At 43.7% G+C, this 25,698-nt stretch overlaps 1 protein-coding gene across 2 annotated transcripts in view; it reads right to left on the bottom strand.

Annotated features, from left to right (window-relative positions):
* Nucleotides 1-25,698, bottom strand: part of MYOCD (myocardin) — a 104,614-nt gene that overhangs the window by 31,318 nt on the left and 47,598 nt on the right. For both annotated transcript variants that reach the window (XM_054456366.1, XM_063656176.1), the window contains exons 3-6: nt 22,504-22,559; nt 20,674-20,749; nt 15,091-15,252; nt 1,744-1,919 (exon numbers count right to left, since the gene is read on the bottom strand). In XM_054456366.1, coding sequence (XP_054312341.1) covers nt 1,744-1,919; nt 15,091-15,252; nt 20,674-20,749; nt 22,504-22,559 — 470 coding nt within the window. The remainder of the gene's footprint in view (nt 1-1,743; nt 1,920-15,090; nt 15,253-20,673; nt 20,750-22,503; nt 22,560-25,698) is intronic.

Genomic DNA, 25,698 nt, shown 5'->3' with positions numbered 1-25,698 from the left:
TTAAATCAGAAGCTGAGGAATTTACTGTCAGAATAATGTGTACAAATGATCTGATATACCGTTTGATGTTATCAAAGAAATTTGGCTGCAAAGACCAGCTGTGACACACAGGGGAAGGAAAAATGCTTTGATTATACACTCTTGCACAATAAACACACGAGTATCTCAGCTCAGCTTTTCATGCCTCCCTTTTTCCTCCCATTTCACTTTTTCTTCTTGGCAGCTTTAGGTTTGCTCTGATGGGGTGAAGATAGGCATGACGGTGATCAGTAACTGGCATGGTTTTGGGAAATGAGGCACTGAATGATAATTATTTTAACTGTCCCTAATATCTGTATGGTACTTTTCGGTGGGAAAAAAATAACCCAGCTTTCAAATGTGTCTAATTTCAGTTCCTTGCACAATTTCTGTGAGGCCAGGAGTGGTAAACGCTTCCTAAAGGGAAGGGGCTGAGGGTCTGAAGGGCTCTCCGGATAGAGGCAGAGTTGGAAGAGCTCACATCTGGCTTTCACACTTACGCATCTCCTTCCCCTCATATGTGGATGCCCGCGTGCATCTCTCTTAAGGGCTCCATGCCTCTGGCTGGATTTCCCTGGCGTGGCAGACACTCTGCCATATTTCTAGAGCCCACCCAGTTGCTCGGCCTCACAGAGCTTTAGTTCCTCCTCTGTCAGAATGAACCTTGATGATACCTACTTGGAGGGGTCTCTGATTTCAAATGAGGAAACTTTTGTGATGCATTTGGCACTGCCCCTGGCCCAGAGTGAGCACTTAATATGTAGCAGGAGCTGTTGTTCATAATCATCATTATTCTTTTTTTTTTTTTCCTTTTGAGACGGAGTTTCACTCTTGTTGCCCAGGCTGGAGTGCAGTGGCATGATCTCAGCTCACTGCAACCTCTGCCTTCCGGTTTCAAGTGATTCTCCTGCCTCAGCCTCCCAAGTAGCTGGGATTACAGGCGCACACCACCATGTCCGGCTAATTTTTGTATTTTTAGTAGAGACGGGGTTTCACCGTGTTGGCCAGGCTGGTCTTGCACTCCTGATCTCAGGTGATCCACCCGTCTCAGCCTCCCAAAGTGCTGGGATTGCAGGCGTGAGCCACCGTGCCCAGCCCATAATCATCATTATTCTTTATAAATGTGCTTTAAGAGTATTCTCAATACATGTTCCTCATGCTCAAGGGTTTGTAGATTTGTCCAGAAAGAGGTGAATGTTATGGTTGGGTTGGGGCTGAATTTTGCAGCAGCTTGCTAGGTAGAAACCTGCTAAAAGTAGAAGCAACGTGGGCCTCCCTGCCTTGGAGAGAGCCAGCATTTCCTTCTCTCCACTCCCTGGAGCCCTGTAGTGAGTCCTCAGTGCACAGAGAGATGGTGAACTTTGAATCAGTCCTTCTCTGGCACTTTCTAGCTGGGAGATTGTTGGCGAGTCATCCAATCTCGACTGAGCCTTAGCTAGTTTGTCCATAAAAATGGAGATAAAAGGTATCTGCTTGGCAGAGCAGATGCTTAATGGATAAGTTAAAGGGTGTAGTTATGGAGGTTCTCTTTCAGTGTTTTCTGGAGCTTTTGTCACCCCACACAGAGGCCTGTGCTGAATAGAGTGAGAAGAGGTATCAAAATGCTGTGGTGTGGCAGCCAGGGACATCTCTGGTTTCTCTAAGCAAAACCAGCTGTAACAGTGTTGATGTTAAGACCGAAACGATAATACTCTGAGATGCTGTTTTCCTTTTTTTTTTTTTTACCTGGTTTGTCCCCAGAGAACCTGTCGAAGGGGTATCTGATGCTTTAGCGTCTGGCGGGGATCCCGCTGAGTTTTGGGGGTCTTCACTTCGAGTCTGATCCGGAGAAAGCCCATCGCTGCTGCTGTCCTCTTCAAAGGCAAAAGCATCCGTGGATTTGGAGAAACTCACCTGGTTACCTGAGGGGGTGAAATCCAGGAACTCGGTCAGTGGCTTAGGAGCATCAACGGGCATTTTTGGAAATGCTTCGATGTGTCATTTCTATTAAAAGTACACCTCTCTCTCTCCAGTTTGTTTTAAGTTTAGTTAAGAGTGAAGCTATACTTTAAATTATTTGGTTTATAAAAAGCGGTTTGTTCGGCGTGGAGGAAACAGTGCTCTATCAAAGGTCTATCATCATTTGTTAAACTTTATTTTCACATTTCTGCATTTCTTACCGTTTTCTTTGGGAACCCATATGTTTTTGAAACTAAACTGGGGAAGGTAAAGGAAAGAACAGGGAATGCTGGGTGCAGAATGAGGCCAGAGGAAAACGTGGTAGGAGCATGCGCCCGTGTCCCTCGGGTTTTACGATGAGAGATGGAATCGAGATGACAGCCTGCCATTTGCATCATCTTCAAACATAAAGCAGGGCGCACAGCACACAATGTTTAGCAAACTTTGTTAATAAGGATAAGCTAGGACAGCTACTAAGTTTAAATTCCTAAATGTCAGAATTAGCTAATGTCACCAGTGCATCCCAAAGAGCCATTCAACGAATGCATGACTGTTTACAAAAGCCATAAATGTGTCTCAGAAACCTCAGCTTGATCCTCATTTTTTATTATTTGGCATTTCTTTGTATTCCTCATATCTTTGTGTCTATTTTGGAATTCCTCAATGGCTCACACAAGCAGAGACTCTTCCTCAGCCGCCTGCATGGTTTTGCTAAGGGAACAGACAAATTGGTGTGGGAGAGGAGTTATCACACCAGATGGGACTAGAATGACATCCTTATATGTCCCTTACGATTTTATTTGCCAAATTTCATCTGGTTTATTATCCAGCTGCACAGTACACAATGTGCTGAAGCCACATAGCTCTCCTGACCCGAGTCCAGGGACTGCTCTGCTAAAGGAATTTAGGTATTATCAGGAAGTTTTCCAGCCTGATATTCTGCAATCACACTGACAAGAACTTTTGACTCTTGCCTTGTGCAGATAAGAAAAAGGAGCTCTCACTGCAGGGATTGCAAAGGCAACGAGGAGCTGGAAGTAATGGAACAAATGTGGCTTTGGGCTTGTCATCGCCACCACTGCTGGCATCTGTCACAGGCCCTCTCACAGGCATCCAAGTGTCACATCAGGAAGGAGGCCGTGCAAGGACAGGGCAGGGGGAAACTCCAGTCACAGGCCCATGGGGCGGCCCACTAACTGGGAAGGGTTTGGGGCTGAGCATTTCTGCTCCACGGGTTATTTATAAAAGTCATTATCGCTTTACCATGAATATAAAAGTAATACATGTTCATCATAGAAATTCACACCTTAGAAAAATGCCTAATGTGGCTGGGCACGGTGGCTCATGCCTGTAATCCCAGCACTTTGGGAGGCCGAGGCAGGTGGATCATGAGGTCAGGAATTCGAGACCAGCCTGGCCAACATGGTGAAACCCCATCTCTACTAAAAATACAAAAATTAGCCAGACACAGTGGTGGGCACCTGTAATCCCAGCTACTCGGGAGGCTGAGGCAGGAGAATCGCTTGAACCCGGGAAGCAGTGGTTGCAGTCGGCAGAGACCACAACACTGAACTCTAGCCCGGGCGACAGAACAAGACCATGTCTCAAAAAAAAAAAAAAAAAAAAAAAAAAAAAGGATTATGTGTATCACTGAGGGCCAGGTAGGCAGGCAGTAGGTGGGTGGGTGGATGGGGATTAGGGGGTTAAGTGTTCCGCACTCCAGAAGTCACTGCATTTTCTTGGGATCCACATGGCACGTGCCCCAGGCCAGTGCCATTAACACTCTCAGAGACCCTGCATGTGACTTTGTCAGCCTCTCAGGGCAGCCAGTCTTCTCTGCCCAGCAGGACCCTCGGTCTGAGAGCTTCGTCGTGTCACCTCCTCTGCCCACTTCCTTCAGTCTAAATGCATGTGGACCTTCTCTGATCTGATACTTCTCATGAAAAAGACTCCTCCTCTCTCCACACAGGGTATCACCTCCCAGATGTGTACAAATTAGAGGAAATTAACCAAATTGCAAAATCTTCTACATATGCTAACATGGGTGGAAATGTTAAGAGAAGGGGAGAGAGAGTGGTTTCTCCTCTTATGCCCCCAAAACCCTAATTTCATTGTTTCAAGTAGAGAGAGAGCAAATAATAAAAATAGCAGGTGGCTGAGTAGTTTACCTAGCAGTGGCAGCAATAGCAAAAACAGCCAACTTTGTTAGACTTCATAATAGTTCAGGAAGGGGGCACATTTTCTCATTTCTTTCTCTTTTTTTTTTTTGAGACGGAGTCTTGCTCTGTCACCCAGGCTGGAGTGCAGTGACATGATCTCGACTCACTGAAACCTCCGCCTCTGAGGTTTAAGTGATTCTCTGGCCTCAGCCTCCCAAGTAGCTGGGACTACAGGCATGTGCCACCATGCCCAGCTAATTTTTGTATTTTTGTGGAGACAGGGTTTCACCATGTTAGCCAGGCTGGTCTCGAACTCCTGACCTCAGGTGATCCACCCACCTCGGCCTCCCAAAGTGCTGGGATTACAGGCGTGAGCCACTGCACCCAGCCTTCTCATTTCTTTTTAATAAATGAACACATTGTAAGGTCAGGTCTACCCAGTTATTTTGAGACTGAACTAGGACCACAGTACCAGCCTTTGGAATCTCAGACTCACCTGGTAGAGGGGTGGCAGAATTAGTCATCCTTCCTGGAAGTCAGCAGGTGAAGCCATTGTGTGGTTTATGGTACATCATCAACCTGCCTGATTCATTGGCGGATAGGTAGGGCAGGGGTACCACAGAAAATGACCAACATCTCTACTTTTTGTTTTTTTTTTTTTTGAGATGGAGTCTCGCTCTGTTGCCCAGGCCGGAGTGCAGTGGCACAATCTCGACTCACTGCAACCTCCACCTCCCGGGTTCAAGTAATTCTCCTGTCTCAACCTCCCAAGTAGCTGGTACTACAGGCATGTGCCACCAAATCTGGCTAATTTTTTGTATTTTTAGTAGAGACAGGGTTTCACTGTGTTAGCCAGGATGGTTTCGATCTCCTGACCTCGTGATCCACCTGCCGTAGCCTCCCAAAGTGCTGGGATTACAGGCGTGAGCCACTGCACCCGGCCTACTTTGTATACATAGGTCATATATGCTAAGGGTGTCTCCAGAATTCCACAAAATAGCTGAATTTTTGAGATCTGAGGGACTGACGGTGACATCTTGCTTTTGAGGAACAAAGAAGGCAGGAGATTCTGGGAAGGGAGAGTCCCGATGAATTTAATTTGGACTTGCCTCAGTAAAGGGGTGGAAAGATTGTTGGAGCCCTGAAGTTACTACCAGTGAATCAGCCCTTTCCACTCTGACACCTGGCGTTTGGTGACCTCAGGTTGAAGCACTAGAATGACGTGGAAAAGTCTAGAAGTTGAGTATCCGGAATAAAGGTGTAGGTAATCAATCCCCCTTTCCCCAGGGCTGGACGGAGCATTCCTAAGTTGTTGCGTTTAACTCCAGCCTTCCCATTTTAAGAGGAGTAGAGACAAGCTGAGGTGTGATCAGATAAGATATGTCTAAGAGAAGAGACAGAAAACCATGAGAAAGGAGATCCTTGTATCTCGATGGGACACAATCAGAGAATCTGTCATGGGCCAGACTGCCTGGTGAGTGCTGGTGGTGGTTACAGGGAGGAGACAGCAATGCAAAGTTGTCCAAGAAGCCTCCCGGAGGACGTGGGATTGAATGGAGCCTGAAGTGACTGTCAGCGGTGGACAGGACAGCAGAAAGGGAGAGGGGCACGTCTGACAATGAAAGGATGGGACGCGTGGACGAGAAATGATAGAGTGGTCATTAGCATGCTTGGGTTGGGGAGGATGACAAAGAAGTGCTTTCAGCCAGGGGAGAGGGCTATTTTAGGAGCCAACCCCTGGAGAGACATTGCTTGTAGGAGTCTCCCTTGCTTAAGTCAATGAAATGAGGAAACCACGAGTGCATGGAACTACATCCCGAGTACAGGTTTACACCTGCGTAAACAACCAGGATGAGTGCCAAGGCCCCAAATATGACTCCTCTCCAGTATCTAAAAAGCACGATGTGCCAAGCTAGAATGCACTGACAGCTGCACTGAGGACCACTGGTCGCTGTCCAGGCCACAAGATCTCACCATGGGGGCCCCTGTCAATCACCACTCCTTCAGGGCTACAAGTGACTGGTTTAGATTTGCCAGTGCCAGGGCAGAAGATGAGGGAAAGGGCAGGGAGCCCACACACAGCTATAGACTTAGCTTGTTGCTGTCGATGGGAAAACCTTAACAGTGGAGGGGCTCCTCTAAGTACATAGCAATGGCTTCCTTTTGGCATGAACACCTCCTATGGTGTTCGGTGTGGTCCACAAGGCCCTGGGTTCTGGAGTCAGATGCATTTGAGTTTGCTTTTTGGTTCTACCAGTTCAGGGATAGCATGACGGTTGGCAAGTTACTTGACCTTTCTGAGCCTCAGTTTCCCCATCTATAAAATGGGAATCATCATCATAATAGCTAGCTCTCAGGGTTTCGAGGATTAGGTAACAACATATGGAAAGCACTGGGCCCAGTTCCTGACGTGTAAGTGATGAATAATTTCTTGCTGTTATTGTTGCTATTGTTTTTGGTAGGAGCATCTGTTTGTCTCAAGTTTAACATCATCAAAAATAAACAGACCACCCGGGAGGCAGTTTATCCTCTGGTCAGCTTTGCAAAGGTCAGCACAACTCCAGAACCAGAAAAACTGGTTGGTCCTGAGAGGTTCCTTCTGGGAAAGCCAAGGCGGACCTTCCTCAGAGTAGGAGGAGTGTGGGTGGAAAGGCTGGCATGCCACTCCCTCTCCTTCTTGGTTCAAGCCAAGCCCATGCAGAGAGGGACAAAGGTCACCTTATCTGACTGCCTCTGGAACGACAAAGTCTACTGGCTCCTTGGTGTGACCCTGGGCCTCCGCTCCAATCTCCCCCAGCATGAGGCTGGCTGGGAGCTGATGGAGAGCGGTGTGCTGGCTATTGTCCCTGCAGACGCGTCAGGGGTGTGATGACAAGGACCTGCTTTGGGAGGCCCTGACATCATCCTCTGGCTATGCTTGCAGGGCTGGCTCTGGGCACTGGCCCCTTGGGGATCTTGGGCTGGTGACTCGGAGCCTTTCCTCTCCCTCTTGGAAGTCATCAGATGAATGAGTCAGTTGTACTTTCTTTGCATAAACATTTAAAATGCCAAGATTAAAGCAAGATAATTGGAGTCCTAGTTACCTTTCTGTGAGGACCCACACCAAGGGCAGGAAACCATGAAGTGGAATGTGAAAATGCGCCTCCTTCCTTATCAACCTGTGAGCTGGCCCGGTCCACTGCAATAGAAGCTATTTTAAATCATGGACAGACTACCTCCTAACATCCTGGAAGAGACTGAAGCAAAATTTGTGTCCCAAGGGAGAAAGTCGCACATAGAAAGGTAGCTATTGTTTCAGTGTAGCTGTTGCCTAAAGATATTTGCATAGATTTAGCATGTCATAGTCTACAGACTGATTGGACTATCTAACCAAAGTCAGAACTCACTGCTCTGGAAGGGGATCAGATGCTTTTATTATGGAAATGGCATAATAGGCAGATGTTGGAATGAATAATTTTTTTTTACTCAGATCCTTGGCACTTTAGAAATTTGCCTTATGTCTTTTTTTTTTTTTGAGATGGAGTTTCGCTCTTGTCGCCCAAGCTGGAGTGCAATGGCGCGATCTTGGCTCACTGCAACCTCCACCTCCCAGGTTCAAGCGATTTTCCTGCCTCAGCCTCCCGAGTAGCTGGGATTATAGATGCCTGTCACCATGCCCAGCTAATTTTGTATTTTTAGTAGAGATTGGGTTTCTCCATGTTGGTCAGGTTGGTCTCGAACTTCTGACCCCAGGTGATCCACCCCCTCTCGGCCTCCCAAAGTGCTGGGATTGCAGGCATGAGTCACCACACCTGGCCTTTTTTTTTTCCTTTTTTTGAGAGACAGGGTCTCACTCTGTCACCCAGGCTGGAGTGCCATGGTTTGATCATAGCTTACTGCAGCCTCAAACTCCTGGGTTCAAGTGATCCTCCTGCCTCAGCCTCCCGAGTAACTAGGACTACAGGCACGCACCACTATGCCTGGCTAATTTTAAATTTTTTTGTAAAGATGAGGTGTCACTACGCTGCCCAGGATGATCTTCATGTCTTTTGATACACTTGATCCTAGGGCCACACAAGTCAGGAAAAGCAGTTAACCTGTGTAAATATCTGCCCTGCGTTGCTCTTGAGGTGAATCCTCTAGGGATGAAAAATAACATTAGGCAAGGCAGGCAGATCACGAGGTCAGGAGTTCGAGACCAGCCTGGCCAACATGGTGAAACCCCGTCTCTACTAAAAATACAAAAATCAGCTGGGTGTGGTGCCGCACACCTGTAATCCCAGCTACTTGGAAGGCTGAGGCAGGAGAATCGTTTGAACCTGGGAGGCGGAGGTTGCAGTGAGCAGAGATTGCGCCATTGCACTCCAGCCTGGGCGACAAGAGTGAAAACTCCATCTCAAAAAAAAAAAAAAAAAAGTGCTTTATCCTGTCTCCCTATTCTCTTTTATAGGATGCTCCTCAGCCCCTCCCAGAGCCTCAAGCTGTCCTCAGATTTCTAGAGGCCTCTCACCAACTTCAGCTCCCACCTGGACATGCCCTTCCCACCTCTCAGTGATGTCTGAGATGGCTTCCACGGAGGCAAAGCCCTTACTTCACGGGGCGGCAGAGGCAGACTCCAGGCACTTCTTTTCTCTCTCAGTGCTCACCCTTTCCTCCCGCCACTCCCACATGCCCCAACACTCCCAGCTTCCCGATTCTCTTGCCCAACTCTTTCCCAGAACCATCCTCAGCAAAGTATTTGTCATGTATGCCTTAGTGCGTTTCTTTACCCCAAGGGTCGTTTACTCTTTGGAACTGATTTCTCATGATGGAATGATAGATTTTATTCATGAGAAAGTTATGCCAAAGCAAAATTTCCTTTTTTATGCCAAAGCAAACAGCCCTACCACCTCACTTAGGGCCATGGTTATTATCTAGCTGCCTTCAAAATGAACGATCAGAGAGGGTGAAGACTTTTGGCGCCTCTGAAGAATGACTAGATTCTTAGTGAATAGGAGGGTTTTGTTATGAAGTCTAAGCGCGGGGCACACTGGTTAGCAGTGACTAGCATAGGATCTTTTATAAATGTGATAGAAATGGGTGGCTTCTGGACCAGCCCTGGAGGGGCTGAATTATTGCTTTCTACATGAAAGGGCCATGGTGATGAAAAGAACAAATTTAGTTTTGACAATGGGGCTATATATTCTAAATCATGGGTCCTTTTTTAAAAAAGACTGGCTGGGCACGGTGGCTCATGCCTGTAATCCCAGCACTTTGGGAGGCCAAGGCGGGTGGATCACCTGAGGTGGGGAGTTCGAGACAAGCCTGACCAATGTGGAGAAACCCCATCTCTACTAAAAATACAGAATTAGCTGGGTGTGGTGGCGGATGCCTGTCATTCCAGCTACTTGGGAGGCTGAGGCAGGAGAATCACTTGAACCCGGGAGGCGGAGGTTGCGGTGAGCTGAAATCATGCCATTGCACTCCAGCCTGAGCAACAAGAGCGAAATTCTGTCTTAAAAAAACAACAACAGAAAAACCTGACTCAGGTGGGAAGACTGGCCCAGTCCCATGAAAAGGTGAGAACACTTTAGGAGAAGATGCTTGTCTTTTGGAGCTGAAAACCTGGGCCCTTCTACTATTGGTAAAGCTGGGAAGGCCAGCCTGGGTTCTGTTTTACTCAAGCCAGGAGTCAGACATCTGGACAATATACAACTTTCGTGGGAGCTAAGGGATGTTCACGTTAAGTGAAGAAAATGCTCTGATGACCAGTGAGAGAAGTAACAAGCTAGAAGTGAGCCTGTAGGGGTCTCAACACAGAAGGATATTTCAGTAATAATGACCACTCATAAACTGAGCAAGACCATGCTAAACTCCAGGATATGATTTCTGTTCTCATGAATCATCGCTTTCATGTAACACAATGCTTTTGGTATTCAGTGTTCTGGCCTGATAAGCGGTTTTCTACGAAGGGGAAATAGGCAATGAGGTGCATGCTCTCAGATACGGCCCCGAGGAGGACCAAGTCTCCTATTCCCCCACAGAATGTCATTTTAGGGTGATGAACCTGTTTTTTTCCCTCCATCTGGAAACTGTAAGACTCTATGAATTCAGAAAGTCAACTTGCAGGCTGGGAGTGGGATCAGAAACTGGTACTCAAGAGGAGAGGGGAAGAGACGTGGTACTTTCATCCAGCTGACTGCAAGAGGGATGATGTCTGGGAGTAAGAAGGAAAATCCCAGGGTAGGGACAGTCCTCTGTCAAAAATGTCCTTCCCTGTGTTGGGAAAGGTTCTAGATTCTAGAGTTTCTATTGCAGGGTTGGAGAATTGTTGGTCCTTAATGAAGTTTGGAGGGAGGGAGACAATGAGTAAATGATCCTCTCAGAGCCTGGCAGAAACTCAGAAACACAGCTGCAGAGAGAGCTGGAAAATGTAAACACATCTGGAAAGGCACGTGGAAAGGGGAGGGAAAATATACAGAGGCTGGAAGAATGATACACAGTGCAACCACAACCAAGGGCGAAGATATGATCACAAGAAGTGACACACAGAATAGTGAGCTGGGTCACCTTCGCCATTGGAAGGACTATAGCTGTCTCTATAGCTGTCTCTAAATGCGCTCTCTGTAGCTGTCTCTAAGCAACTCCCTCTGTCTTTATGATATTCCTGTTCACCTTGCCCGTAAAAACTCAGGCACATTTAAAGGGTCATTGCTAAAGAGGCTGATGCGTAGATGAGTAACAGGTGCTCAATTGCCCATTACTGCTGTCCACTTTTGGATTTTTCTTGGATTAAGTCACCCTGTACCTTCTGCCTCTTTCTCTAGCCATTCCTTTTGTTTATTAGTCACAGATTCCCTGCTTCTATCTTAAATACTTCTGCATGGGAGCCTCATTTTAGCCCTCTTCTCTTTTTATACATCCTAATTCCTCACAATTACCTTCCTCCTCCACTGGGCGCTCATGATTCTTCAGGGAAACTTAGAACAACTGGGAGCCAATACTGTCTACTATTTGAGGCCAATACATTTAAAATTCAGGAGGGGAGTGAGAATTTTTAGTAATAGGTAAGTTGTACAAATTAAGGAGAAAATTTGAGTGGACAAATAAGTATGGACAAAATTGAAAAAAACTCGAAGAACTACTCTTGAAAAAGGTACTGGTTTCTTAATTTCCTTGGTTTCCTACGATTTTAGTAAGCAATGTTTAAAAGCAACCAATCATTGCGATCATATTTAAATGCTTCCAGAACATGAAAAAATATGAAAAGGTAATTATAAACTATTTTGTGAAGTATGTGTAGGTTTGACATTTAAATCCGAAAAATATAAAACAACAACATAGACGAGCATCATTTATGAATATTGTGGCAGACAGGACTAGCTACTTATCAAAAACCAGGATCCCCCTTCCATAATATAGAGGCAGTGCTGGAAATGGCTGTTCAGCCAGAGAATACCTTTCTCAGCCATTTGTACTGTTCTCACAATGGAATGTGAGTGGAAGTGATGTGTTCATTTCCAGGCTGAGATTTTTTTTTAAATAAGTGGATGAAACTTCTCATCTTTTCTTCCCCCTTTGCTGGATACATTCAGAGAATGACAAAGCTCTAGGGCAGAGATTGGCAAACTAAGGCCTGTGTGCCTGCTGCCTGTTTTTGTAAATAAAGTTTTATTGGAACATAGTCATGCCTATTTGTTTACTTACTGTACATGGCAACCTTCCTGCTACAACATCAGAGTGGAGTAGTGACAGGGGCAGTCTCAAGTATTTATTATCTGCTCCCTTAAGAAAAAGTGCCACCCTCGCTGTAGGGAATGATGGTGCAACAAGACTGAAGGAGGCTTTTCATGGAGGAAAAGCCTCTCTGAACTCTTTCTAAGCAAGAAATACACCTTTCGTGTTAAGCTGTTGAAGTTTTGTGGTTTGTTCCCCAGCCAGCATTATCCCAACTAATAACGAAATAGATGCAAAATCCCAAATAAAATACTAGCAATTTCTAGAACCAAATTTATGACAGATTGTTTTCCCCTAGAAATTCAAGGAAGATTAGGAAAGGTAGCAACATCACATTGCTTGGTCAAAGAAGAAAAGCCACCTCATCATCTTTTGATATGCTTTGAAAGCATTTTTAAAAACTCAACATCTATCTTGCAAACTACTCTTAGTGGGATAGGAATAGAGAAATACTTCCTTAGAATATCTACCCTATACTAAAGGCTACATCATATACAGATGTGAGTGACTAGAAAAATCCCCATTTAAGAGAGAAACAAAACAAAAATGTATGTAATCATCAATATAAGACATTATAACATAATATAAAACATACAGCAACACTAATATAATATAATGAATATAATATAATATTACTTTTGAGGCACTGGCAAGGTATCAATAATAATAGTATTCTGCTATGTAATATATCAATAATTATTAAATTATATATTAACATATTATTGTATAATATAAACATGTGCTTTATATAATTCATATATATAGTTTTATATATAAGATAAACATCTATATGATATAGATATTTTATATAAGATATATATTATTTGGTTTGTATAATATAGTATAGTATACTTTATAATATATAATTTATATAAAGTGTATATAATGCATAAATAATATATACCATATTCATAAATAAAATACGTAAACATTATATGTAATTTATTTTGTTAATATACTACATAGATTTTTAGAAATTATATTAATTCTATAATATGCTAATCACGATGTTGCCTTTCAAGTACCATCCAGTGAACCAAGGCAGAAAATAAAAATGAAGCAGAAAACAAATTTCCATTCCCTTAGACCTGGACAGCTTGAGATAAACTGAGAAACTATTGGAACTATTAAGATCTTTGACACTGCCCAGTTATAAAATGAATGTGTGCAATTAATAGGTTTCCCATATATCAGCAATAATCAATATGACTTTAAAACTTAAAAACAACAAACTTTGCAAAGGGAAATAAAAAAAGACTTGAATAAGTGGAGATAGATACTACAGAGGAATTTACAAAATTATATATTTTAAACATATGAATTCACCATAAATTAACATATAAATTCAGTGCAATCCTAAAAATTGCAATAGAATTGAAGTTGACACAAAAAATTGATTCTAATTTTCACTTAAAATATACTTGCAAGAGTAGCCACGAAACATTAGAAAAATCAGACAAATGTAAAGAAACTTGTGAAGACAGATATTAACACAAATTGTAAAATAGATCATAAAACTGTGATAAACAAAAAACTTAGACCTCTCTCTTAAACCAACCACTTAAATAGTTGCAGACACACTAAGGATTTAAATGTAAAAATAAAAGTATATAGGTATTACAAGGCAATCTAGGTGAATAAACTCTACATTTTTAAGTTAGGAAATATTTTCAGTAAAAATGAATTCAGAAAATATAATGAAAAAGATGAGCGGATTTGACTACAGATCAATTAGGAACTGCTATAGGTAAAATTGACTATACAAAAAAATAAAAAGTGAAGGACAAACTGGTAAAAGGATGTGAAATACCTGTGACAGATGGAGGATGAGCATTTTTTCCCTATATAAATAGCATACACAAAGCAGTAAAGTGAGAACATGCTCAGCACGAAAGAAGAGAAAAAGCCATGTATTGCCAATGATACATAACCACAAAGAAAAATATAATCTACTAGAAACCAAAGAATGCAAATTAAAAGGAGATCTTTTGTCTATCATGTAAAAATAAATCATAAATTTACATGCACCCAACAAAAGAAAAATAAATAAATAAATTTACAGGCACAGAACAGAATGTTTTAAGAAACAAGAGATGTCCGATGGAGATTTTTACCTGCCCAAGAGCTTATCAGAGTAAAGATGGTGGCAGTGCACTCTTGAATACTCAAGGCCAAGTTCAAAGGCCCCAGATATTTAGTGGAGAGGGAGAGAGTAGATGAGAGAGAAAATCACAGCGGGATATTTAAGTAGGCACTGACAGACGAGTATATTGCCTCTCCTGGAGCTGATATTTTCATATTTACCAGTTCCAAAGGCAAAATTTCTGTGGCCTCTGAATCGCAGGGTGAGAGCAAGATTTTAGAATGTGAATAAACTTGATGACAAGTTTTATAATAAACGTAATTTTGGACAAAATGCCCTTACACATACTTTTTGACAATGTGTCAAAACATTTAAATATATACTGCGTATTAGTATCTACCAATAGTTCTCAGAGCGGATTGAGGGCATAGCTGGAGAAAGCTAAATGTGTCTGTAGGAGCATTAAGCTCCCCTTTCTCCCTGTTACCATAGTTTTCCTGGGTTCCACCCCAAAGCCTCTATGAGTGAATTCAGTACTGGCAGGCTGTTTGGGTCCACCTAGTATCAGTTGTTCAAAAAGTCTAAAGTCTACAAAATGATTTTATACGGTTTATAACAGAATCAGTATTTGTGTCTCCTTTTTGAGTATTTGTCCTTTGACTTCGTGGAGCAAGTGAGAGCTGTCAGAGTTTTTACATGCACTGTTTACCACGAACTTCACTCCCAGGAGCCTGTGAGCTAGGCAGGGTGAGTACTGTCACCTCCATCTCAAGGTGAAGTGACTTGGGCAACTGGACCTAGGGTCCGGGTTTTCTAGTCTGGGGCCAGTGCTCTTTCCGCTGATACAGTCTACCTCTCTTTAAACAAGGAAGGCTAAACAGGATGATGACTGTGACTCCTAAGTAATGGACGTCTTATAGGGGAGATGTTTTGAGGATTACACCTGGTCAGGTTCTCAACTTGCCTGACTAGAGCAAAATTACCCTGTGTTGACTTGGCCTTGGGGTGTACAAGAATGGGGATTGCAACAAATGCCCAGGATCCCTGGTTATGGAGAATTAACTGGACTAACAACCCATGGTATGGCTCTTGTCTGGTGAGAGGCCCTCATCCCCAAAGATCCTAGTATGTCAGAGCTCCAGGCTGCCCTGAGATCTCAATAGCACCAAGGAGAGACATGCCATTTGTTCTAACTACCTTTTATGGCCTCTTTCACAGCAGAATCCACAGGAAGAATGTTTTTTTCCACCAGCTCCAGTGGCCCTGGTCGTAGAGCAATTTTTTCATTGAGATCATCGGCGAGTCGGGCTCTTTTCAGCTTCATCTGAGCAGTTGGAATGGACCTCTCTGCAGTGGAAGCTAAAGGGTTGAAATGAAAAGGATCAGTTCTAGAATTTGATGTCTCTCTCTCTCTCTTTTTTGTTTTTTGGCTTGTGGCTACAAAAGATTGTGTCACATTGTGCTCTACCATCCTAATAATTTTTCGATGCAATCATCATCACTTTACAGGGATTAGCACCAAAGCCTAGACACTTCCAAATAAAGGCAAATCGAGAGGCACATGGAAAAGTTAGAGAAGCTTGCTTTGCAAGGATTTGTGAAAAAATGTACAATTTGGAGATTTTGTAAGCAACCAGTCTGCAGGGCCTGTATTGTTTGCCTGACCCTAAGCTATGGCACTTGGATGCACATTTGGTCTGCACAGTGACTGGCACAGGCTACGCCTGCAGTAAATGTTATCTGTTGTTATAATTAGTAGTACTAGTATGACTTTTAAAGGATTTTGGACTAGTCAATGCCGTGACCGACTGAGTCAAATGTCCAGGTCAGTTGCGAAAGAAAAAAAATTCCATTGAAACAGTTATTTAATTAAACAGAGGGATTTTTAAAAGTTGAATTCATCCACAGGCAGTTTCTCATCATTTGGAGGGTGTGAAAGGTCACGTACAGAGCCTTAAATCCACTTCGATACAGCTGACACCAAACTTCCTTTTTAGGTTGGGCCCTGACTTATTTCTGTGGAAGAACCCAGAGGAGAATCCAGCCAACTTATTGCTGTCATGGAGAACTGTAAGTTAAGATTCTATAAGAGTTTGCACCTTCACTCTCAACTTCATAAATCTAGAAAGTGAGATATTTACAGACAAGTCCCTTAGCCCCATTATTTTATTATTATCAACCTGCTAACCCCAGACCCTGTGTCTGGCACTGACCTAGAACTCTCCATACAGAAGAGGTCTAGGGATGTCCCATCGGTTGCCACAGGCTTGGCTGTGGAAGCTGCCTCTTTAAAGCATTTCACATTCAACGGGGGGAATGTCAGTACTCCAAACCAAAGAATGGGCATACCAAAGCCCACATCCTCTCCAAAGCACCCCTTACAGTTCCTTGCAAGGGCAGCTTGCTGGCTCTCTGCCTCAGTCATCTTTCTGACTCATCCTGTGTACCAACTCAGGACTGATCTTCAGAAAGCCCTCTTTTCTTCTGGTGCCTCCATACAAGATGCTTCCCACCATCCACATCTCTCAGTCCAGATTTTCAAGACTGCTACGAGTTTAATCTACCTCCTGTCATGACCTGTGGCTCTCCAGACCAAATCTACCATTCCAGAGAGCCTGGTCCTTATCCTTCTGTCTTCTATGTCTTGCTGCATTCACCTTTGCACCTTGGCTTATTTCCTTTCCCCACCTTGAACTGCTTCCCCACTCCCCACTACCAACATCGTACCTTTGGGTCCCAGCATAAGGCTTTCCTAACTCTTCCTGTTCTTATAGATCTCTTTCGCTTTGACTGCCTCTAGCAATTACAAGGACAAACCCTTCATCTTGTTGCTTCTGAAACTGGGCAATAAACTCCTGGGCAGCAGGAGTCATTTTGTATCTAGCAGATCTTTTATGCTCCAAGAAGCTAATTCCCAATTTCTGTTGACAAAAGAGGACCCCATGGGAGGCACCAGAGACATGCAATTGAACTGGGGGTTGGTGCAGTTCACACCCTGATATTTTAATTCAAGACTGTAATGATGGAAGAAATAACATTTCATATGTTTTTTGATTATAGCATTACTGTGTACTTATTGTCATAAATGTGAAAAATGCTAAAAAAAAAAAAAGTGTGCAAAAAAAATGAAGGTTTCAGGAAAATCCCTACTTAGTGTCACCTTTTTTTTTTTTTGAGACAGAGTCTCTCTCTGTCACCCAGGCTGGAGTGCAGTGGCTTGATCTCACTGCCAGCTCCGCCTCCAGGGTTCACGCCATTCTCCTGCCTCAGCCTCCTGAGTAGCTGGCACTACAGACGCCCGCCTAATTGTTTGTATTTTTAGTAGAGACGGGGTTTCACCGTGTTAGCCAGGATGGTCTTGATCTCCTGACCTCATGATCCACCCGCCTCGGCCTCCCAAAGTGCTGAGATTACAGGCGTGAGCCACCGCGCCTGGCCAGTGTCACCTATTTTTAAGACCTGTGTGTCTTTCTTAGTTATTTATATTGATTGGTAGGTTTATGTTTTTCTTCCCAGAATCTGACTATGAACATAGTTTAAGTATATAATAAGTATATAATTTTTCTTCCCAGAATTTGGCAGCAAATATAGTTTTGATTTTTGCTCTTTTCGCTAAACATTGTCTTGTAAACCTTTTCTCATTAAATTACTCTTTGAAAGCCTTGTTTGTAGTAGCTCTATGGTATTGAAACGGGTTTGTTGTCTGGGGTATATACCCTGGTTCTTTGTCATGGTCGAGAAAGAATTCAGGACACAGATACACACGAGGAATGGGTTTAGGAGCGGAAGGTTTAGTAGAAAAAGAGAGAGAAAAAAACCTTCCTCATGCTGAGAAAGTGGATCGCCCAAGAAGGGTCTCCGGTTTGCGGCAGAGAGCAATCGATTTTGTACGGAGGCTTGAGGAGGCGGTGATTGATTTACATAGGGCCCAGGGGATTGGTTTGACCAGTTGTGTCATTTACATTGCCCGTGAACCGACTGGCCCTCCCACTCTAGTCTTTTATTATGCAAATACGGCCTCCACTTGGAGGCGGCCATGATCACTGTACATGTGGTACCTGGAGGCTGCCATGACACTGGTAAACGTGGTGACAAGGAAGAGAGCGGGAGACGCCATTTTCAATGTAACTGGCTTCCAGGTACAGCTGCCGACATTTACATATAAAAGCTCCTAGTTTGCATATGTATTTCAGACTGCTTTCTGTCAGAGAAGAAATGGTTTGGGGCTGCTTTTTATTAAAGGAAAATTCCACCGAGAATTCTCTTACCCTTTCTAGCTGCCTAAATTTTTTTTTTTTGAGACTGAGTCTCGCTCTTGTCACCCAGGCTGGAGTGCAATGGCACGATCTCGGCTCACTGCAACCTCTGCCTCCCGGGTTCAAGGGATTCTCCTGCCTCAGCCTCCCGAGTAGCTGGGATTACAGGCGCGTGCCACCACGCCCGGCTAATTTTTTTTTTTTTTTGTACTTTTAGTACAGACGGGGTTTCACCGTGTTAGCCAGGCTGGTCTCAAACTCCTGACCTCAGGTGATCTGCCCGCCTCGGCCTCCAAAAGTGCTAGGATTACAGGCGTGAGCCACTGTACCCCGCCTAAAAATAATCTCTTAATAACTCTTGTATTAGTATTCGATTGTGTGGTTGATCCATAGTTTATTCAGCCAATCCTCTATTATTAGACATTTCACTATTTTTCACCATCTAAAGTAATTCCACGATAAACATCACTGTGAGATAAATCTTTGTCTGATTATTTTCTTTGAATAAAATACTAGACATTATATTATGGGCTATTATAACTAGACATTATATTATGAGCTAAAGGGTGTGCACGTTTTTAAGGCGTTTGATACAGGTTACCAAATTGCCCTCCCGAAAAGTTGACCCAATTGCACTCCCCCCAGCAGTGTATGGGAACGCATGTAACTCTTGCCACACATGATACTTATTTTTATTTGTTAACTTGATCATTGAAAAGTCTGTATGTCTTTTTTTTTTTTTTTTTTTTTTTGAGACAGAGTCTCCCTCTGTGGCCCTGGCTGGAGTGCGGTGGCGCAATCTCAGCTCACTGCAACCTCCGCCTCCCAGGTTCAAGCAATTCTCCTGCTTCAGCCTCCTGAGTAGCTGGTACTACAGGCGCCCACCACCACACCTGGCTAAGTTTTTGTATTTTTAGCAGAGATGGGGTTTCACGGTGTTAGCCAGGCTGGTCTTGAATTCCTGACCTCAAATGATCCGCCCGCCTCGGCCTCCCAAAGTCCTGGGATTACAGACGTGAGCCACCACACCCAGCCTGAAAGGTCTGTATGTCATTTGAAATGACATCCTTTGGATTTTTTGTGCAGCTGTGATTTTTGTGCTCACATAGCAGCTGCTTCTAGGCTTGTAGACACCATTGCAAAGGAGGTAAGAATTCTGTCACCTCCCTTTGAGGGACTTTTTTTCTCTGTTTTCCAGACACCTGGCATCCTTTGGCTGCCTCACGCAGATCAAAGCTTCCCATCCCACACAGCCTTCCCTTGACTTCAGCGTTGGCCTCTTTCTCTTCCCTACCCTGTAAACAGTTCTGTCTCAAAATATCCCACCTACTTTAGGGTTGAAAAAGGGTCAGTCTTGGAAAGCCAGAATAAATAACAAATGATGTCAATCAAAGAACCAAGGTTCACAATTTCCAGGATATTTCAGAGCCTTTCGTGCGCTTTAAAGCTAGTGTTCAGTCTTGGAAGGAAATCCACATTCTAGAGAAATAGCATTCAGGCCTTGTGCAGGCTGTTCCCTCAGACTGCGACACCCTTCCATCTTTTTCTACCTGGCTCAGCCCTCACGGTCCAGCCTATTTCCTCAATCCTCCCCTGTCCATTCTGATTCATTATAGCATTACTGTGTGCTCATTGTCATAAATGTGAAAAATGCTAAAAAAAAAAAAAAAAAAGGCATTTCCTTTCTTTCCATGCTGGATTGTAAATGTGATTCTCATATCCTCTATTATACTGTGAGACCCTTTGAGTGCACAAACCTGTGGCTTATTCACCGTTGAACCCACTGGCCTGGCAGGGCAGACAACTCCTAGCAGACACCCAATACAGTGTGTGTTCAAGGAACAAATATCTCATAGGTAACTGTCAAATTAGGGGTTGGACCTCTTTTAGGGTGGGCACCAATGGTCTCGGGGATTCTGTCTCAGGGAAGGCAACTTATGTGGCGGGAGTAGAAGCCGCTCCTCCTGCATCCAGATGTCAGAATATGGGGACCAGTTAGTTGTTTGTTTGCCTTGTCTCACATACCCCAGCACAGAGGTGGCACCCTAAGGCAGAACTAGGCCTACTTTGATCAGCACTAATTTCCTCAGATTGTATTCCCTGCACACCAGAAGGTAAAGGCATCAGCAAAGGACAATTAATTACCTGGAGAACACAGAGGCAGCAAGGGAACTGTGATCCTCTTCCAAAGTGAGTGATGATCCAGATTAGTAATAATTGTCAGCACATGTTGGATGTGTTCCATGCACTCCTAGAAGTTATGTGATTTGCCCAGGCCTTAGAGTTAGGAGATCGCACAGCTGAGATTAGAGCCCAAGTCTCTAACCCGCTTGACCATTTTATGGCTTCCCAACTTGGTTATCTACGTGGCGTAGAAGGCTTAGATGATTACTTGAAACTGCCACTTTGTAATAGTAAGGGATATTTTTAAGAGGGCTTAGCAACTGTACAGAGACAAGTAACTCTGGGAAAATGGCCCACCATTCTGCAGCATCTCTTGGTGTCTGATTTCTTGCAGCCTTACCTTGGAGTATGTGCATATTAACCAAGTCGGCACTGTTGCACCTGTTTCTGGCTTTGCGCTTCAGGGAATTTTTAGCCTGTAGAACCCAAACAAGAGAAATCACCTAGTTTTACCTTTTAAAAAAACTCAATTTATCTCACAGGAGAAAATAACCTTTTAAAATAATAAATGAAACATGAAAATATTCTTGGTGTCCCACATTTTGATGAAGGAACATTTACAAAGACCCCTCGAGTAATTTTTAGATGGGAAAATAAGATAAGAAGGTAAAGAGCTTGGGTCCACATCAGGGCTACAAACCTAAAGCTCTTTCGGGGACAGGCAGGTTGGTACATGTTAATAACATGTTACTATAACAGGATACTAGGCTGTTTGTATTATAACGAATCTTATTCCACTGCCTTTTTTTTTTTTTTTTTTGAGACAGGGTCTCTGTCATCCAGGCTGGAATGCAGTGGCACAATCAAAGCTCACTGCAGCCTTGACCTCCTGGGCACAAGTGATCCTCCTGCCTTAGTCCCATGAGTAGCTGGGACTACAGGCATGCATCACCAAACCCAGCTAATTTTTTTTAAAATTTTCAATTTTTAGTAGAGACAAGGTTTCACCATGTTTCCTAGGCTGGTCTTGAACTCCTGGACTCAAGCAATCTGCCCACCTCAGCCTCCCAAAGTGCTGGGACAGCCGTGAGCCACAGCACCCAGCCTCCATTTCCTCTGAAAACAGTCACAAAATTAACCAAGATCAGAGTTAAAACATTGCCTAAATCCATCTAATATAACATGACAACGTATGCCTCTTTCCCGTTATTCGCTTGACTTCTCTTTTAGGACATGTGAAAATGTAAAGCCTACAGATTCAGACCCACCAGGAGTTGGACGGGCACGAAGAGATGGGTTATTTACCCAGTCTCAATATCTTCTTGATGGGGCTGTCGGTAGGGTTGTTGCAGGCTGTGGGAGGGCCAACACTGGACCCCAGGTTTCTGATGTCTAGCTCTGGGTTTTTATCTCACTATAGTGGATCTCCCAGTGGCCCCCTGAGAGGGGTCTGGGAATCACTCCAGTTCTGGTAAGAGTCTGCTGTTCTTTGTTATTCTCCAGGTAGTAGGAATCACAGCCACTTGTGAGCTACTTTGAAGAGTTGCAGATCCCTCCTCTTCCTCTCTACCCATAGACAAGCTGCAAGGCTAGTGCTCTCAGGTAAGGAAATACCAGCAGGCAGATACTCTCTTTGTCTTTCCTTCTCACTCAAAGTGTTGATACTTGCTAAATAGTATTTATTAATATATTATTGACAAATTCAGGTTGCAGAGATTTGTTATGAAGGTACAGAATATACGCCAAATCTCACTCTCAAATGTTACAAAAAAAGAAGGGAAAAAAGCAAAATAACCTTTTGCCTTTAAGTAGCTACAAATAAGTTCTGTATGCATAAACCGTGCCTTACCCTTGAATTGGATTTTTAAAAATCTGATTGTTGTTAAGAAATGACAGTAATAACAGGTAAGGCAGCTTGAAAGCCGACTCCACTTCCTTCTCTAAAGTGTTTTTGACTCTAGCGCATCCCTACTGTAATTTCTTCCAACATTAGAAAAATTGGGGACATTTTTTAAAAAAGCTAAAAAATAGGAGTTTCAAAGCTAATATAGTTGATCCCATTTCTATAGTTACTGGTTAATAGGAGTAAGATTCCATATGATATGAGGGCAAGGGACTGGCAAATTGATTGAGTTTGTTGTAGGAATTCTACACGCATCTGCCAAGGGTTAGCATTCAGAGATTCATAACCTATAGTCTAAGCTTGGGTCAAGAAATTTGCAAAAATTACCTTGTCACTATCCAAATGTTTTCTTTGCTCATGGAATTCAGCTGGACGTTTCAGTGCTGAAACGGAAACACAAAAACATGAGTGGAGGCTGGGTTAAGGGCATTGGTATCTCAGAGTTTGCTGGTGTGCTTGCTCAGCTATGCACAGTAGGGAGGTGATTGCCTTTATTAGGCCACAAGCAATGAGAGAGGACAGGCCTGGAGGACACCAGCGGCCCTGAAGCCATAGGAGACAGAGGAAGTGGAATCAAAGCCTCAAACAGGGGGAATAGCAGAGGCAGGATGTGCAACAAGAAGAGAAGTGATGGAGGCAGGGCATTCCAAGTTCCGGAGGAAATAGAAGGGGTGGTGGAAAACTGAAAACAGAAATAACGCTCTGGTTTGAGGGAGAGGTGTAGACTTGGGTAACTAACACCCTCTTTGACTTTGCTCTGCCCTAGAGTGCAAAAGGCTCGGGGGATGACTGTGGTCTGTGTCTGTGGGGTGGTGCTTTGGAGGAAGGGACTGTACTCTGGATAAAGTGTGTGGCTGGTAGGTCAGGAACATGCAACCAAGGGTGTTGAGTGAGAAGCAGAGAATCAAATTTTGAGGGCTGGAAGGAACCTTGGAGACAGGGAAGTTAACTCCAACCGTGCACAGAATGGGGAAACTGAGGTCCACAGAAATTGATTGACTTGCCCAGGATCAGTTAGGGCTAGGAGCATAGGTCCTGTGACAACTCTAACCTCTTTCAAGGTGTGATATGTAAAATATTAACAACCAGTAGACACAGGCACTGGTCAGTCATACAGAACACATGGCAGCCGTGAACAACCTGGGCGGAATGCCAGCCTTCACTCTCTTCCCATGACCGCCTGCTCATCACCCTTCATAGCACCTCTTATAGGGATTTCATAAACTCCTCTGAGCAAAGAAGTAGAACATCATTTTGCAAAATTCTACATTTTGCCTTGATTTTCCTAATCTAGAACAATCTCAATCAGGAGCCACAAATAATCACTTTTCATGATAAGTGATGAGGTTGATTAGCAGTTACAGACTTGCATTGATTTTTTTTCCCCTGAATTGTATGTCTGGACAACTTGAGGAATCACATGATCCAGAGTTCCAATGCTACTAGAACAGTGGTCTACTGTAAGCCGCAAGTGATGAAATGTTCTTCCAAATCTTGGCCAGCACAAAAATTAGGTTTCTGACCAGATCGGTGTGTGTGTGTGTGTGTGTGTGTGTGTGTGTGCGCGCACACGCATGTGCCTCATTCAACCCTTAAGACCATGCTGAATCTGAACATAGTTTTCAGCAGGGTTTGCTGGAGATCAAGCAGACATAGTTGTAGTCATGACGCATGATGGCTACCATAATGGTAGTTGGCCATAGTATCCTCTTCAAGGATGCTGCTTGGGGAGTTAATAGGTCACACTCTCTATAAATCTCCCTGTTCACCCCAACATTAACAATGTTGGCTGAAGGAACATGCAGAATTGCCCCACCTGGCTTCCTTGTGCCAAAAATAGTTGACAGGCATCCTTCTCACTTTGACCAAATATTAAGAGACTTCCCTTCTTATAGAAAAAAAAAATGAACATGCTTCTTGAATACCATTGATCTAGACACTGTTTTTCAGTTATCTTTGCTTTCTGCTTTTTACTCTTAAAATGAGCTTCTCTGCAAAACCTCCCTTTTTAGATGACCCTTTTCTCCCATTTCTCCTAACTCAGTGATTCTGAGAAATTAACGTGCAGCTGTCCTGTGTTGCTCATGCATTTTCTTTGAGTTGGGTCTGGTCATCATCCTTAATAAGGCTTGCCTTTGCCTGCGTTTGATCGCAGGTGGAATTTATGTCGAGGGAGTTCTGCAAAGCAACTCCCTTTCCCCCTAAGCAACCAGATTATGATACAAAGTCTGCTGGAAGTCCAGCGGCCATTGTGGATCTATACAATCTGTATCAATAGGTCTTTACCTCTGTCCTGTCTCCTGGTAATCATTTAGTTAGGTATTGTATATTGGTGTAGTTTAATTACTTACATAACCCAGAAAAGGAATGGATCTTCGTGTGGCCTTAAGTGGTTAAAAAGAATAACATGCCCTTTTCCTCTAGAAACTCCCTGAAAGGAATAGCATGAATAGATCTTGGGATATCAGTGACATTCCAAACACAATTGGTTTTAACTGGGCTTGGGGTTTAGGAGGAATTTAACGGGTTCTCATGTCTCTGAGGCTGTTCAATTCTTATTAGCAAAGCTTATTAATTGTTCTAAGAAACACTGTATTTCCTGTATCTCAGCTTTGTAGAACTACAATTCATCACTTCTTGGTGTTAATAACTCCCCTGTGAGATGATTCACACGGTCCAGTTCTCTGATGCCAGGAGCACAAAGGTCTTCTGGAACCTTCTGCCACAGGGTGGAAGAAACTATCTCCATTTAGCAAGGACTTGGGAAGAAAGCCAGAGAGGTTCACATGCTGCATTTTACCACATGCTCTTCTCCTCAGAGGTTAAGGGGTGTTATATGGGGCACTGGCTTGAGGTCACACCATGGAAAACTATCCTGCCATGGGCCTGGGGTTGAGGTTTGCCTTCTCAGTGACTTCAGAGACTGTGGGTTTTAGCCACCTCCCATGAAGGCCAACAAAAGCAATGGTGCCCCCCACCTCTCAATTGGGTTTTTGGAAAATACATAAAAAACCACTTCTGCTGCCAGCCTGGGGAGTATCAAATGGCAACATTTTGTATTTAAAGAACTTTGACATTTAAGATTGAAAAGGAATTTGGATTCTAAATTTTAAAAAAAGTCCATGTGATTTTGAATTAAAATACTGTTGTAAATTCAATCAGCCACACATCTAACTCATTCTCCCTGGAGGAAGATTAATGGCTCCTCACAAGGGAATCTGTGTTCTTGCCTCAGAGTTTTGTTGTGGGCTATTCCTATTTCTGTCCCCAAAGCTATCGCTAATTTGGGTCAGCCAAGCATATAAACATTTGCTGACTTAGAAAAAAGATACCGAGATAAGAACAGTCTTCCTGCAGTCCTCTGCTCTCCACTGTAACCTCATGCCTCCAGCAGGATGCCAGAAAAAGGAGAAAACAGGTCGTGGAACCACAGAGAACTCTCTGAAGGCAGGGACCTCACTCCTCAGCACGGGGTAGGGTCCCTGGAGTTGGGCAACTCCAGCAGCAGAAGCAGGGCTGTAC

This window comes from Pongo pygmaeus, chromosome 19, assembly GCF_028885625.2.
Source record: "Pongo pygmaeus isolate AG05252 chromosome 19, NHGRI_mPonPyg2-v2.0_pri, whole genome shotgun sequence".
Classification (NCBI taxonomy): domain Eukaryota; kingdom Metazoa; phylum Chordata; class Mammalia; order Primates; family Hominidae; genus Pongo; species Pongo pygmaeus.
The sequence above is the reverse complement of the archived record's forward strand: the minus strand, read 5'-3'. Positions and strand labels throughout refer to the sequence as shown.